Below are 17,089 nucleotides of genomic sequence, written 5' to 3'. Positions count from 1 at the left end.
GGTCTGTATGAGCTCATGTTCTCTACTGGTTTGCCTTTTTTGGAAAGACTATGATGTTAATTTTATTCCACGAGGGGGGCGAATCCCCTCCTTGCAAGTATCTCATTAACCAGCTCGAGAAAGAAAATATTATATTTTATAAAATTCAAGTGGGATGCTATCTTCGCCCACTGCTTTACCAGAAGGTAATGCCCCAATTGCTAGATTATGTTCTACTAAGTCAGCATTTCCTTCCAACACCAAAGTTTGAGAGGGATCCAAAACAGGTAGCCAACTTTCTTGTAAATAATCTATAGCCGATTGTGGATTAAAACCACTTGCCTCGTTATACAGATCAGCATCAAAGATCCTAAACTGCTCCACAATTTCTTGGGGTTTAGTAAAAGTTGCACCGTTCACACCATTAATTTTCTTAATATGTGACTTAGCCCTCTGGTCGGCTAGTTGATAGGCCAGAACCCGTCCCACCCGCTCTCCATACTCATACTGCCTAGTTCTAAACTTAAGAAAGTTACTGGCAGCTTTATTTTTTAACCTTCTACTAAGCTTCGCTCTTATATCATTAATTTGTAGATATATTCGTTGTTCATCACTATACTTCAAGGCAATTGCTAGGGCATGTTGCTGCTCTAAATCAATATATAACCTGTGTTCATTTTCCAGCTGACTAAAATTAGACCGATTCTGCTTGACAATATACTGAAGTGTGGCCCAACTCACATATGCCTTTAAGCAGTCCCAGACTATAGCAAGGGATGTAGTATGAAGATTATTTGCTATATATTCCTTAAGAACCCCTTGCATGTAGGTTACATAGTCTGAGTCACTAAGAAGGTGCCTAGGAAATGAAAATTCCCTGGCTTGTGCTACCAAATCAAGACCGAGATGTATAGTAAGCATAATGGGGTTATGGTCCGATGTAATCTTAGGATATACCACCATAGAGGAATTATCCAGCAGAGCATAGTTAGTAAAAATCATATCAATTCGAGAATATTGTTTATGCGGATGAGAAAAAAAGGTAAAACCCGGCGTTGTGGGGTAATGCATTCTCCAAGCATCCTCCAATTGATGTAAATAAAGCAAATCTTGTATAGCTGCCCTCACCTGAGCCATTCTACCTCTTGCAGTCGTGTTTGTGGTATCCATTTTTTTATCTAAAATATGCAATTAAAATCTCCCATTACAATAAGATCCCCAGCCCATTCCAGCAATTCAGAGCTAAGGTAGGAAATAATATAAGGGCAGTCAACATTAGGACCATAAATCATGCATACTGTCACCTTATGCCCAAAAACAGAGAGCTGAGCAATTGCCCATCTTCCCTTGGGGTCAGCCTGTGTGCGTAGAACCCTTGCCTCAGAATATTTAATCTTCAACAGTGCAACCCCCCGAATAGATGCCGATTGCGATGTACACACGATCAGCTCATAGCCAAGCTGCTTGATATACATTCTGTCTTTAAAGGCCAAATGGTTTTCAGCAAGTCCAATTATATCGGGCTTAAACACTTTCAGCTCTTCCGCAACCAATCGTCTTTTACTGGCTTGGTTCAGCCCACAAACATTCTAACTCATAAATTTAACATTCAGCATTAAGAATATTTATAATATCGCATCGTTCTCTATCTGTAAAGAAAAAGTTTTTCCCTTAAACCTATAGTCAAAATTCTGTTTGTACCCTTTCTGTGCTATTTTAATTGTGACGTGGCCACTAAACCTCCACCTTCCACTGTGACGCATCCCAGCTCCTCTCACCCCTTCCACTGCCACCCCCCCACCCCGTATCATAGAAAAGGAATCACCCCCCTACTTGGCTGTCCTGATGTGACAGCATTTGAGGACGTCCCACCCCCACCCCCACAAGAACCCCCACCGCGCTCACCACCCCACACCCCACCCGTACCGGCCAAGGAAACAAAGTAATACATAATGTTTTAACACCGGGAAAGATATTACAAACAAAAGGCAACACTACATTAAGAGAGTCCATGTTTCTATAAAGTACCACCTCGGGCAACTTCATCTGGTCTTAATTGGCAGTAACTATCAACCCCATTCACAATATACTATAGTGAGATAGCATATCAAGCATTAGGAGTAGATTGCCACTTAAAAAGTGCCTTTTTCACTTCCTGCTCATTAAAAAAAAAATGTATATGACCATCTTTGATAACTTTTAGACGAGCAGGCTCCTGTAAAAAAAAACCTGTGAACAGACAGCCTTAAGAGAATCCATAAATGGACGGAGCTGCCAGCGCTTGTCCATAGTAGACTTGGACAGATCAGACCGCACAAAAATTGACAAAGTGTCTACTTTAACAGGAGCCGTTGGCCGGGCCTTGAAAAAAATTGCCCGACGAAGCAAAAAGTTGCCCAGAAAAACCAGAATAGGCCTAGCAAAATTTATTTTGGACTGAGTACCTTGCGGGAGAAATAGCGGCAACCTATGCGCCCTCTGAACTTGTGTGTCCATGTCCCAATCATCTAATTCAGGAAATGCCTTTTGAAACAAATCAACAATGAATGCACGAGGGTCCGAGCCTTCCCTGCCTTCCGGGAATCCCAAAAATCCTCAGATTATGGCGTCGCTGCCGATTTTCAAGGTCCTCAATGTTAAACCGCATCAGAGCCATCTGTGACTCATGTGATGTAACCTGTTTCGTGGTTTGGGTATTGACCTCCTCCATGGCTGCCACCCGATGTTGGAGATCAGAAACCTCAGAAACAAAGTGGGACACCTTGGCAGTAACTTCAGACAGCGATTTATTTTATTTTTTAATTTCGGTACTACCAGGGATGGCGGATTGACTCCGCTCCTGAGCGGTGAGGGAAGGAAGATGGCGGATTCACTCCGCTCCTGAGGACGTCTCCTCCACTCTCCCCCGGAGGCTCTCGCCGATCTGCCGCTACTCCCTTCCCGACGGCCGGTCTCGCTGACTTCGGCATCAAATGGGGAAAGTAGGGAAAAAGACTTAGATTTCGAACGATTGGATTAAAGCAAGAAATTTGAAAGCTGGAAAGTTGGAAAACATACCTGCTGCCGTGGCTGTGTCTTCCCCCCTCCGCTGTGGATGTACCAGTTGACGGGACTCAGCTGCGCAGTGTATGGTATCCGCGTAGCGAGTTGGCTGACGTTCAGAGCACCCTCGCTGATGGCACCGCGGACGCTATTCTTGGTTCGGCGCTCTTCTGGTGAGTCCTTTGGCAGCGCTGACGGCCAGGCGAAGTTCGGCTGTGGCCGGGGGGGCGAGAGTTCAGGTTACAAAGTGGTGTGCTCTCAGCTGAGAACAATGGCTCCTCCACGGATGACCCGCCGAGGACGGGCGGGTATTCCGGCGCCAGTAGTAACAGAAGCTGGGGGTTCCGCGGATTGCTCAATGGTAGCGGAGTCCCCTGTGGCTGCTAGTGGCGGTGCAGCTCCCGGGGGGGCCTCGGCAAGTGACAATATACCCAGCAACTTTGGAGATGATTCATTAACAGACCACCAGGTGGGAAAGCCCATGCTAAAACTTCTGCGCTCTGGTAAAGTTACAGCGCTGCTCCACTCCTGCGGCTCAGAGACAGCCATCCCCAGCGCTCAAATGGCTGAAGTATTGAATGCGGCAGTTCATGAGGGCTGGGGGGCCCAGAAGACGCTATAAGACCACTGAGTGCCTCTATTGAAGGGAGTTCTACTAGCGGCATAATATTGGGAACCTCTGCTTCAGCTGGTGTGAACGTGGCCGATTCTGCTCCTGAAGAGCGTATAGACGTGGATACTGCAGCATCTTTTTTTAATGCTTACCCCAGTGCCATTGCCGCTCCGACTATTTCTGTCAATACGGATCATACCTCTCACTCTTTGGGGTCGAATAATGAAGACTCTCTGGCGCTGTCAAACAGTCTCTTACAGGGTATTGGTTCAGGTAGGCTGGGCGGGAATGGCAGTAGTTTGATCCGTGATGATAATGGCAGCAGAAAGGGGGTGACCAATGTGAATTTAGAGAGTGGTTTGGATCTCTCTTCCAGTGATTCTGTTCTGGGTCAGGATTTTTTGAACAGTAGCCTTACTATCAGTTGCGGGACTGCTCGTAGTCCTAGGATCATTACCCCGGAGGTGGGGGGAGCCCAGAAGGGAAAAGGCCCTAAACGGGGTCGGACTGGGAAAGGCGGTAGAGGTCCTGGGGGTGGGGCTGGTGCAAAGGCTCAGATCTCAGAGGCGCTGGGACGACTTAAGGGGACAGCGAGTACCACAAAAGTGGGCCCGGGAGTGATCCCACTACGGAAATGGGTCTCATCAAAGGGTGAAGTAAGATCAATTGTCTCTAGGCTATCTAACTCAGGAACATATGGGACTGCTTCAGCTACCTCTCTTTCAAATAGTCAGTTAGATCCTGTTGCCACTGCACCGGCTAACATCCCAGAGGTCTTGCAGGCTTCTGAAACAGCCAATATGTCTGCGGCCAGTATGCCGGCTCCAGGTAGTTCTCAGATTTGGTCTCAGAAGACACTTGCGGAGTATACTCATACGAAAGGATCTGCATTTGCTATAACTAGCAACCAATCTACAATGTCCAAACCACTATCATTGTCTACTGGGTCACTGTCTACAGAAGCTTTTGGAGTTGAGTGCAATCCTGAATTGAACCCGCCGGACGAAGGGGCTGGTAGGGTAGAAAAGCCATCTCTGTCTAGAATTATGCAGGTACTTAATATTCAAAGAGCAGAAGCACAACTCTATTATCAACAAGCGACGCAACCCTTAAGTTGGATTTATCAAGCCATGGAAGGCCATCTTGCATGGCCCTGAGTGGCTTGATAAATCCAGAGTAATGCAACGCAGCGCAAATCATTGCGTTACTCTGCCCTGGGAATGCATTCTGTAGGTGGACCGTGGGAGTTTCCACCTATGGATTCTGAAGCACTCCCAGGTTTACCAATACTGGTGGACCTGGGACTGTGTCGGAATGCTACGCCTTCCGAGGAAAGGCATAATGAGGAGAAATGTCATTATTTCTCCTTGATACTTCCTCTTTCGATGTGTGCTGTAGAATACATCAAATGAGGAAAATGCCTCAGGGTATTGTTTTTGTGCAGGAAGTTGTCCCTTCCTGCACAAATACAATCATGCTTATAATGCAGGCACTGTTGCACCATGTTGCAAAGGCACCTGCATTGGCACTAAGCACCGCATTGTGCTCCAGCAATGGGAAAAGACAGGAATGTACTGTGTTATGTTAAATATGGTGCATAACTGCCCTTTCCCTGTCATGGTGCGTGACATTTTGTTAAATATGCCCCGGAGTGTGTTTTGAGCAGAAAGATAGTGTGTTTTCAAGAAACACCAACAGTCTTTCTTTACTTTTAGAGAAGGTTGATAAAGGGAGTGGCTGAATCTTCTTTGCGCTTTTTGAGTAAGCAGTCCGAATGCTTGCCAGAAAGGAGAGAATGGTTAAAGAATTGAACCAGGTGAGTGGGAATATAGAAGAAGGGATAGGAGGCTGACCCAAGTAGTGTACTTCAGTGAAATGTAGAATGGTCAGTTAGTGGTGAAAAGGGGGGGCTTAACAACTGTATTGCCAGTCAGAGAAAGATGTGATTGGCTGACCCAAGGCATTTGTTTCATGTGGATGTGGGAAATTACAATGAAGTCTGAGAGCATGCAGGTGTTTTCAATGTCTCATCTGATGGATCTTTTTAAGTTGACTGAGACGCAAAGGGAGTTGGCATTAATAAAAGAATTGCACTTTTGTGAAGCCTATCTGACCCCACAAATAGGGCTAGGAATCAGTAATTGAAGTTAGTAGTTTTATTACCTATTAATAATCAGACCAGAATATTTGGATATCAACAGAATATTAAAAAGGTACTGAATTACAGCTGGCAAACTGAAATATCACAATAGGTTCAGTCTCAGTAGAATAAGATATGAAATAATCAGAGCAATACAAAAGCTGAGAATAGGAATAGGTGTTCCTTAAAGTAACTCCGATTCTCTCTCCTAAACATGAATAAGTTCTAAAGTTATCTAATCCAGGATTTAAGTTTCAAATAAGAATGGTTCATAGGATAGGATCTCAAGGAAATTCCGAAGTGTGAGGTGTCAGCGTAGTAAAGACTCCAGTAGTGATTAAGTGGTTTGCCCAAAATCACATGATGTTGGACGTCCGTGCCGAGACTCGAAACCAGTCCCCAGCTTCAACGTCGACTGCCCTAGCAGTTAGGTCACATCCTCGCCTCCTTCCCATGTTGTCCTTCCTTGTTCCTTGCTTTTATACTCTTTTATCCTTTGAAAATAGTGAACATGCATATCGCACAGATGGTGATGATAATAAGCAGTCTCAAGATAGAACCCACTATTCCACTTACTAGCTTTCTAAACCATCTGCCTGTTGCAGGATATCAATTTCCGATTGCTTCCCAAGCACATGTAGCTCCCAATTTCTTCAAATCTCCTTTCACATCAGTAATGTTCTTAATGTATTTCTTTACATCGTCACAATTGTCAGTTATATAGGCACAGCATTGCTGGACCTTTAATACCTTGCATACTCCGCCCTCTTTAGCAAGAAGAATGTCTAACGCAAGACAGTTCTGCAAAACGATCGATCTCATAGCTACCATTTCATTATCTATAGCCACAAAGGAATTTCCTGTACTTGTGGCCAATTTATTCACTATGGTGGACACGTTTCTAATCTTGATCATTCAAGATTGCAACTACAAATGAAATCATTGCATCAAAAAGGTCTCCCACAATCTCAGCACCATTAGTACCTCATTTAGTTCCAGTTTTTGTTTCCCACACAGGATCATTCAAATGTTCTACATGATGAGTCTTTGGGAAAACTACACCTAAATAACATATAGCATACCATCCCTTGGGCAATTTGAAGTATGCATGCTCTCCACAAACAAAATAAACTCTTAGCGTTAAGGGACAATTCTTCTCTATTAACACATAATTTCCCTTTGTGTTGCCAATCTAGAAGTAGTGCAGGCATAACTCTTGAGTCTTGATGTTCCACTTCTTCCTTTTCCCAGGGTCCTCTATATCTCTCTTTTTTTTAAACTTAAGTTAACAGTTTTGCAGAAATAATCTAAACAATCTACATAGTTTGAAACTGTAAAAGACATTAGTCGTATGAGCTTTCCCAAAATAGGGGGAGGAAAAAGGAAAAAGAGACCGTATCAAAAGAGAGCAAAGTTGGAAGAAAAGAAGCATAGTAATACAGACTCTAAGGGGTAGCAAACAATACAACTGGCTCATGTAGTACATGTGGTAAAGTAACCATGTGTAATAGGAAGTGCAGATCAGGGGGAAAAGAAAAACATTACTCTGTGATCTGGTGCTCCTCATCAGAGTCCAGCGTTAAGAGGTTGTCTCTGAGTGTCTGCAAGATATACCATGGCCTGGAAGTTGAGGTTTGTAATGAAGCATAAAGCTCATAGGTGGTGTCACAATACACCATATCCCTTGACTATGCAGCAACAGTTGGGTGTCTGCTGCTGTTTGAGCGAAGAGCTACCTTCCGTTTAGCTATAATAGCGCCATTGCAATTGCCGGTTTTGGGGCAGAGGTTTAACATAACCCTACAGGGCCAGCAAGGGGTCAGGGTCAAGCACATGGTCAATCATTAGGGATATCCTGGAAAAAATTTCGGCACAATAGGATGCAATCACCGCACAAGTCCACGTCAAGTGAGCAAAGTCAGCTTGGGCCATTTTACGTTTAGGACAGGTGTGTGGTCTTGGGAGATTGAGTTTAGCTAAAGATTTCAGAGTTGTATAAGCTCTGCGTAAGTATTTGTAATGTAACAGGTTGTGTCTGTGGTTGTTAGATACCATTTTGGTTTACATACGGCAGTAGGACCAAATTTTCTCCGTAATGGAGTATCCCAGGTCATGTTCCCATGTAGTTCTAGATTTTTCAGTGCCGGTAGACCGTAGCTGCAAGGAGGTGTGATAGAGACGGACACCAACCTACCGCTATCCGGGGCTGAGATTGCCAAGGTGAGTGGGGGAAAGTCAGCAGGTTCCTCTGGATATCTGGGCAGGGTGGAATGTAACATACAATATAAGTTGTGGAAAACAAATGCATCCATACAGGTCTGGTTTCCACCCTCCACCAAAGTGGAACTGGGTCTCAAAGTTCCATTAAGAAACAAGTCTCCCATAACGATTAGTTGTACTAACCACTCCTGTGTGAGCGGCAGCCACAGATTATTTGAGCGGGGAAAATGCAAAGAGTACAAAAGCCTCCAGCCTCCATAATGCCGTAGTCTGGACCATACCCAAGAGGTGGTAGCGAGGGTTTGTATATCAGTGGGGTCCCTCGGAAGCCCCTGATGGAGGAGAGGGGGGAAGTGTGGTGTGTGGGCCCTCTCAGGTTTAAGATTAGGAATCCTAGCATCTGGATGATACCAATAATGAGCAAAGTGGGATTGTGCCACCAAATAACATAATTAGAAGCCTGGAACTTCAAATCCACCACAATCATAGGTGAGTGACAATGTCTCCCAGCGGATGCCGGGGCGGTGGTCAGCCCTGATGAGTTGCGTCAGTATGTCTTTCAGCGGTCCTTTATATCTTTGATCCAATCCTGTTCTTTCCCCTGCATCTTTTGCTCTATTCCTGTCTTCTGTTGAATCCAACAATGTCTTCTCAACCTCAGTTAAAGACAAATTCAAATTGTTTCTATAAGCACAAGCCATTTCCAGTTTCATTTTCGATGTAAGGAAACTGTTAACTGTATCCATTACCTTGGCATGAAAATGTCTATTCAACTACTTGAACAAAGGAACTTCAGGAAGTATCAAATCATAATTTGAGTAATAATATTAGAAATGTCCCTTGCTATAAAACAGACTTAACAGAAGGCTACACGTAACACCATATGTAAGAGGAATAGGATGATAGGTTATTACCTCTGCTGCTGACGCAGGTAACTGCATACAGGCATAACTGTTCTTTGCATACATAGTGTCTACGTTTAAACAATGCAATTTAAAATAGACATTTAAAGAATAATCTCCTTTTGATGAATCTAAATGTAAAGCTTTATAATCTAGTGCGTGCAAACTATTATCTGTAGGACTCGTGTCTTAGGGGTAACAGTAGGATTTAGCTTGGCTACTGTGGAAAATGTAAATGAAGATAATCCTACAAGGGGAACAATTAATACTACAAACATAGCAAACACCCCTACTGATATATATCTTTGTCTATCTGTGGTATTAGTTTCCACGACTTCTCTAGAATCAGACAATTAAGCAAGGTTTGCAGCAAGTGAATTTCTCCTGTGCTTTTCTACTTATGCAGATGACAAAGTCCATTAATCATGTGATGAAGGTATTTACAAAATCTTCATGAGTCTTCCTTGGCCCTACTCCATGTTCTTCTGAATGACACACTTATGCTCCTACAGCAACCTCGGGCCTAGGTAATCTTCTTAATTATTTTAACAAAGTTCAATCAAGAGTCTGTAATAACACCTATTAAGTCCAAAGTTCAATTCAGATCTCAAGTCAATAACAACTTGGGTCAGTCTATTCAATGGAAGAACAATTTCAAAACCCAGTCATCAAAGAATGCTGATTCACAGACGTTCACCTGTAATCTCACTGTTATCCTCCAAATCACATACTCCCCTCTCATCGTTATGTGCTGTAAAGTGTGTCCATTCAGGGGATAAGTACCTCCCCCATGGCACTCTAGCTCTTTTAGGCCTGTTCCTATGCTGGGAGTCAATTAAATGAGCCAGCTACCTGAGTTGGGGTAGCTGACCCAATTTACAGGTACTACACATAGGGTACTATCTGTGGTTTATCTGTTCAACCTACTTAGACAACCACGAATAGTGTGGATCACACTGTTAGATTTGGTCCTAAAGAATTGCCATCCACATTGACACGAGGGCAAGAAACATGTTGACCACCAGATAATGCGCAATACCCTGTGACATTGATGCAGGGGTGTGCTACATTCTCCTTTTTAATCAGGATAGGAGCCAGGTTCATTAAAATTGTTTTGAGTGGACTCCTAATTCTGTTTTAATCTTCACATAGTCTAGTGACCCACTTCACACACATCTACACTTCTTTTTTAGGCCCCTCACACCCACTGCACCAATACGACATGGAATAAAAGATCTCCACCAAAGAACCCCTCATAGGGTTCCCGTCAGGTATTGCAGCGCCGACCTGACTGGGAGCACGCCCTATGATGAAGCACGACACCTAGCTGGCTGGGTGTGTAAGGGCACTTATTCCGAAAGGAGGCACCCCCCCCCCTTTTCCTCCCTACGTTCTGTGTGCATTGTTTGACACTTAAATCTACCTAGGAACCCCCCTTCCCTTGTTAGGAACTGCATACTCATCGTGTTTTGTTTCAGGACACAGAATGGACCACATCAGCTAGTCCCTTGCAATAGTCACGCACCATGTCATCGATAATGTTCAAAAGCGCACTTGGTCGCACAGTAGGCAGTCTCATTGCTCTCCCTATGATTATTTCATGTGGGGAAAATGCAGTTTTTGTGTTCGGAATACTACAAAGACTCATCCGCACAAGAGGCAAAGTGTCTGGCCACTTCAGAGATGTTGATTTACACACTTTCGCCAATCTGACTTTCAGCGTTCCATTCACCTGTTTCACAATGCCACAAACCTCTGGCTGATAACTGCAATGTAATCTCTATTTCACTTGTAACGCTGTACACAACATTTGCAGGACCTCATTATTGAAGTGAGTCCCTCAGTCTAACTCCAGCGAAGTCAGGAAACCAAATTCCATATCTTTACCTCTGTACCATTAGCTATCTGCCCCATGCTCCTAGGCCCCAAACCTTAACTCTATACTCCAATCCTTAATCTAAGACCCAAACCCTTTAGTCCACCCTCAACAATCCCATCCATTCCTGTTACTCTATCAGCATGATCATTTGTCAGGTTTTGTGTCACGGATAAAACCTTGCGAGCCATCACTCCTGTAAACTAGCCATTGTGTTAATCCGAGACAGAACAACAGACTTCAAATAGATTAACCCCTTCAGTGCCCGCCCCTTTCCCCGCCCAGTGCCGGCCGTTGCATTAGCGGGCGGGGTCTATGACGAGCTGGACTCGTCATGGGCACAGCGCCACCGCGGCCCATGACGAGTCCAGCTCGTCATGGGCACTGAAGGGGTTAAACATGATTTTAAGTTTTCCACATTATCTATAACAAAATATTTGTGGAAATGTGTTACATTTCTCCACCAAGCAAAGCAGAATGGGGGAAACAAAAGTAAAAACAAACACATATTTAGTACAGTGGTAAACAATAAATGCAATCAGCCTGAAACCTTCTTCCTTGCGGATATCTTCTTTAGTGACAGGCGGTGATATTTAGAAATGCAGGGGCGCTGGGGGGAAGTGAATGTTTTAATCAAGTGACAGCAGGCACTGTTATAAATGCCTTTTGTCTCAATGCCAAATCTCTCAATCGTGGCTCGTTAACAGTGTTTTATTTATAACAGGCCATAATTGAGAGCTCTGAAGTTGAGGCTGAAAGCAGTGAGAGTTTCTCAGTGTCCGTCAGTGGGTCAAAACAGTAAAGAATTATAATAAAAAAATGTTTACTTATCCACCCGTCCTCTGTGTTCTCTTTAGAAAGTCCCAGCCTGAGTCCCAGAGCCTCAGCCAATTCCCCTCTACCACTTCAGATGCTTATTTCATGCTGCTCATAAAATAAAGCATAATAAGAGAAGCTTCGGGATTGGTTGAACTGGTCTAGCTCAGTGCTCCTTAAGGCATTGGGGACCTGTGCCTTCTCTCCATCCAGCTGCGTAAGACAGCTCGAGTTGGAGAGCTTTAAAGTGCGCTTGTCAGGCTGGCCATCGCAAGACAGCCGGCTAAAGTGACATGCACACTTTAAACAGGAGTGGGCACCACTCCTCCCCTTCTGCAAAGAGCAGCAATTTCCACACCCCTCCATGACTTTCGACTCTGGATGAGAGCGGCAGTGACAAATGAAATTATAATAAATTCATTTTATTGCTATTTTAGTTTCCATCTCTGGTGCTCTTGCAGCAGGGGGTGAAATCCCAACGCCCAAATAGAGAAACCGCCACTGGCTCTTCTTCAGCAAAAAACCTAACTGTGTTGCCCCAATCGGTAAGGTATAAAAAAAGAAGTATTGGAAAAACCAATAGGTCAAGTTTTATATTAATGGAAATGTTAATAATATTTGGATAACTTTGTGTGTGCTACTCACAGCTGTGCAAGGTAGAACAAACAAAAATGAGGCAACATCTTGGGCTACAATAATATGGATGCTGCAAGTTGTACGCCTTTTCTGAACAGAATGCATTGTAAATGTAAATGTACAGACATTAGCTATAGCCACGAAGCAGAGTGTTACGAAGAGTATTTTCACGATAAAGTTTGCGTGGTAACTTTTGAACTTAAAAGGCAAATACGGAATATCTTGCATTATAAATACTTTTGACAAACGGCCAGTATTTTCAGTGCATTTTTAAGAAAGCCTGTAAGCATATGCGTCTTTACCACGTGAACAAAAAAGCCATAGATTCAGCACGTTATCATGCAGCAAACTCAAACAACTGAATGCGCAAGATTGATTGGTGATTAGCACTGTGTCCTCATGGAAGGCTAAAGTATCCAAACAGCAAACACGTTCTAAACAAAAAAGCCACATATCAGCAGTTAATATTTTATCATGTCAGCAAAGTAAATGCATCAAAGAACACGCCCCTTGTGCCACTTTTGCGCCGCCGTTGCGTCACTTCTGTGACGCAGCGGCGTAAACCATGCGCCACGTTGCGCCCTATTTACAACGTGACGCATCTAGGGAGATGCGTCACGTTGTAAAGCCCTGCGCCACATGAAACCTGCGTCAGGTTTCATGTGGGCGTTCCGGCGCGGGGGGGGGGGGCGTTCCGGTGCAGTAAAGCCTCGCAAAAGTGCCTCAGTGAAATCTACAAGATTCCACTCAGTCACTTTTCCACGCCGCTCTGTCAAAAAATATATGGGCAGGCCACGAGCATTGCTGGAGTTGCGTCACGCTTTCGACACGACTCCAGCAATGCGCCACCCTTCCGACGGGAGATGCGTTGCGCATCAGTTTATCCTTGCGCCACGATGCGCCGCATAGTAAATGCGGCGCATCTGTGGTGGCGCAAGGGTAAACTTGCGTGACGCATCTTACCTGGCTCATCCCTGCTGATATGCGGGGATGCGCCAGTCGTCATAAATCTGCCCCCCTGGGATTTAAGCTACATGGTGCACATGCGGTTTAATAAAGGTCTTGTTTATGGCCTCATTACCAACAAATTGAACAATGGAGTCATCCTTAAAATGCCCTCATCTTGATGAACAGCCTATCCAACATATGCTTAAGTGTGTAGTGCTCTGATACCATCTTGGCAAAGCTGCACTATGTAGAAATGTAAAATCAATAAATACTGCACATCAGATTGTGTCTCTATTACACACAGCCAAGTTCCCCCTACTACACATTCTTATTTGCCCTCATATTGCACATGCCTCTCTTCTGACCTGTACATCAGTCAAGCACTCACCCCTTGCTCCACTTTGGTACATCACCTACCGCTCCGCTTATGCGCGCTACTCTGCGTTCCCTTGTGCGCATCACTCTGGTCTTCCCTGGTATAAATCGTCCACTGGTTCCATGGGGCAAACCATTATGTGCCCTAAGCGTAGAATGATGAATCACTGTTGGCTGTGTGCACGAGTACTTGTTTGTCTGTTTTTTTCCCATACGAGTTCCACAGGTGACAGTATTTGTATTATTCTATATGTTTGTTGGTCTGTGTGCAATGATGTCTATTTGCGAACGTGCATGGATGCTTGTGTATATGTGTGTCTGTACATGCATGGGGTAGATGTGATAGTCGGTGTGCTTGTCTGCATGTATTTGTACTCTGTGTTTTATGGGAGCCAATATGTTGCGCTCTTCGATGTGCACATACATTCTTTTTAAAGATAATAATTTCTGAATGTGAAAACTTCCCTAAGCAACCTGACGACAACAAGCCCTTTAGCTGAAAAAGCATATGCATTGGTAAAGTGGTTGAAACAAAGGGGCAGATTTACAAGCCCCTTGCGCCACTTTTGCGTCACTATTCCCATGTTAAAAGTGGCGCAAATGTGGCGCAAGGGGCTTGTAAATCTGCCCCAAAAGTGTTTCACTATAATACTGTGTGTGTTTTTTTTAAGTTAAATATAAGCTTTTCTCTTCCTCTTTCGAGAATTCTCCTCTCTGTCTCCCCATCCCTTACTGTGAATCCCCTTACTGCTCCTCCGTTCGATAATTCCTTTACCCCATGCCCTGCACGGTGGATCAACCCCCCTTCCAGCAGTGAGATAAGGGACCCCCGTCTTTCTCTGGCGGGGAAATAAAACTTGATGTGTGAAATTTGCACTATGTTATTAAAATTTCCTGAAATTCCATGAAAACTTAGAAAAATGTGCTCTTTCAGTAGTGAAGGTGGGTTGTCGGTATGAACAGGTGCTTTGCATAAAAATTCTCAAGAGTTAATGAAAACAGACATATCTGTGAATTCTCTTTGTATAACTCCAGGAAATGATATTTCTTATCAGTACTCAATTATGTAACCCTCCCGCCCCACTGGTAACCAAAACCTAACAACTATGTCCTTTTCTTATATTTCAGGAGGGTGAAACACCAGAAGACATAGCAAGGAGGCTGAAATTCTCCAAAGTGCTGCAGCTGCTGCGGAAGGCAGCTTAGGCCTGGAGTTGCATTAGAGCATATGAACTGTCAGCGCGAGGCCTGACATCTGAGAGCATCTCATGTACAGACCACAAGGGACTGCGCCAGATCACACTCTGATCTTCACTTTCTATTAATGTATAGAGACTAGAATGTTTTCCAGGCGAAAACTGGACATTGCCATAGTTCAAAAGAAACCTTAAACGTGTTAATAGACCATGTTATGAATGCACTAATCTCAGCAGAATGCCAAAAATCCCTTTTAAATGCAATGTATGACACAGAAGCACACAATAATATAACATTACTTGCATTGTGATCATTAATGTCTAAAAATACAAATAAAATATATTTACTGTATGTATAGATTTGAACATTACATTTACAGTATTTGCAGCACCCTATCAAAGATGGGTACGCCTCGGTGCCTACTCAAACGGTGGTAAGGACTTTGGATATAGTGCAGTATCTAATTGTGTGAGTAGAAAACAGTGAACTGCAGTGCTGTGTTTAGGACTTCTTCGGGATTAAAACATTTCCTAATGGGGGTAGGTACGTCTTTTTTAGGGTCAAGCCTGCAAGAGCATGCGCTAGCACTTGGGTCTCGCTTGAGAAACACTTCTGTATCCAAAAAGGGCTTGAGGCCCGCCCGTTGCTTACCATTTGTTGGCTTGCGTGGCACTCTTCTTTACAGCCTCGTAATTCGTCATGGCAGGCCTAACATCATTTCCGTTCCTCTCTGTTGAGCAGGGACCAAGCATTGATTGATTCAACTTAATCAGTAGTGGACCACTGCTCCCGATGTGATTGAGGTACTATTTTGTTCTGTTGAACTTTTAGTGCCCTGCAAACAAAAGGTGTGTGACTGGCAAAAACGTGCCCAGCAGGACAAACTATATTGCAAAGATTTATTTTCTATAGTTCGCTTTTTTTTATTTTGCCAAGACTTTTTGTTTCTCACTTTGCACTCATGTTTTCTTTTGTTTTTCTTCGTGGGTGATGTTCTCAAAAGATGACGATTATTTTGTTACAAAGCACTATTGTTTTTTTATTATGTGTAATATCTGAAATGATGCTTTAACATGTAATTGTTCAGAACACCCCAATACACCCCACACCAATCTGCTCCACTCAATCCAATCCACTCCATACCAATCTAATCATCTCACTTCAGTCCAAACCATTCACCCCAAACAAATCCACTCCAATCCACCCAACCCACCCACCTCACACAATCTGCTACACTCCGATTCGCCCCCTCCAATCCAAAACAATCTTACCCACGCCAATATTTTGCACTCCAATGTGCCCCACTCCAATCCAAAATGATCTGCCCCGATCCAAAACAATCTGCCCACTCTAATCCACCCCATCTCACACCACACCAATCTGCCCCACTCAATCCAATTCACTCCAATCCAGACCACTCACCCCAACCCACTCTAATTCACCAAGCTCCAACCCACCCTACTCCAATTCACCCCACTCTTATCCAAAAACAATCTGCCCCACTTCAATCCAAAACAATCTTCCCCACTCCAATCTTCTTCACCCCAATCTGCCCCACTCCAATCCAAAACAATCTGCCCCACTCCAATTCAAAACAATCTCCCTCATTTCAATCTGCCCCACTACTATCCAATACAGTCTGCTCACACCAATCAACCCCATTCCAATCTATCCTTCTCCAATCCAAAACATTCTGCCCCACTTCAATCTATCCCACTCCAGCCTGCCCCACTCCAATCCAAAACAGCCTGCCCCACTCTAATACGCCCACTCCAATCCAAAATGATCTGCCTACTTCAGTCTGCCCCACGCCAATCCAAAACAATCTGCCCACTCCAATAGGCCACAATCCAAAGTAATCTGCCCCTCTGCCGTCCAAAACAATCCACCCTACACCAGTCCAAAACAATCTGCCCCACTCCAAACTAAAACAATCTGCTCCCACTCAGTCCAAAACCATCTGCTGCATTCGAAAACAATTTACCCCACTCTAATCTGCCCCACTCCAATTCAAAACAATGTCCACTCCAGTCTGCCCCACTCCAATCTTCGCCACTCCAAACCAAATCAATCTGTCCCACTGTAATCTGCCCCACTCCAATCTGTGCTACTCTAATCTGCCCCACTCCAATCTGAAACAGTCTGCCCCCACTCTAATCCGCTCCATTCCAATTTACCACACTCCAATCCAAAACAATCTGCAAACTCCACTTGGCCCCACTTCAATCACCCCCATGCAATCTGACCCACTCCAATCCAGAACAATCTGCTCTCTCCCTTCCACTCCACTCAATCCAAAACATTCTGCCCCATTCCAATCCAAAACAATCTGCTAACTCTAATCC

At 44.1% G+C, this 17,089-nt stretch overlaps 1 protein-coding gene across 1 annotated transcript in view; it reads left to right on the top strand.

Annotated features, from left to right (window-relative positions):
* Positions 1-15,095, top strand: part of ANKRD22 (ankyrin repeat domain 22) — a 194,593-nt gene extending 179,498 nt beyond the window's left edge. Inside the window, exon 6 of the mRNA XM_085605692.1 lies at positions 14,676-15,095. Coding sequence (XP_085461818.1) covers positions 14,676-14,753 — 78 coding nt within the window. The 3' untranslated portion in view covers positions 14,754-15,095. The remainder of the gene's footprint in view (positions 1-14,675) is intronic.
* The last annotated feature ends 1,994 nt before the right edge of the window (positions 15,096-17,089 follow it).

The sequence above is a fragment of the Triturus cristatus genome, chromosome 1_2 (assembly GCF_964204655.1).
Source record: "Triturus cristatus chromosome 1_2, aTriCri1.1, whole genome shotgun sequence".
NCBI classification, from domain to species: domain Eukaryota; kingdom Metazoa; phylum Chordata; class Amphibia; order Caudata; family Salamandridae; genus Triturus; species Triturus cristatus.
The sequence above is the reverse complement of the archived record's forward strand: the minus strand, read 5'-3'. Positions and strand labels throughout refer to the sequence as shown.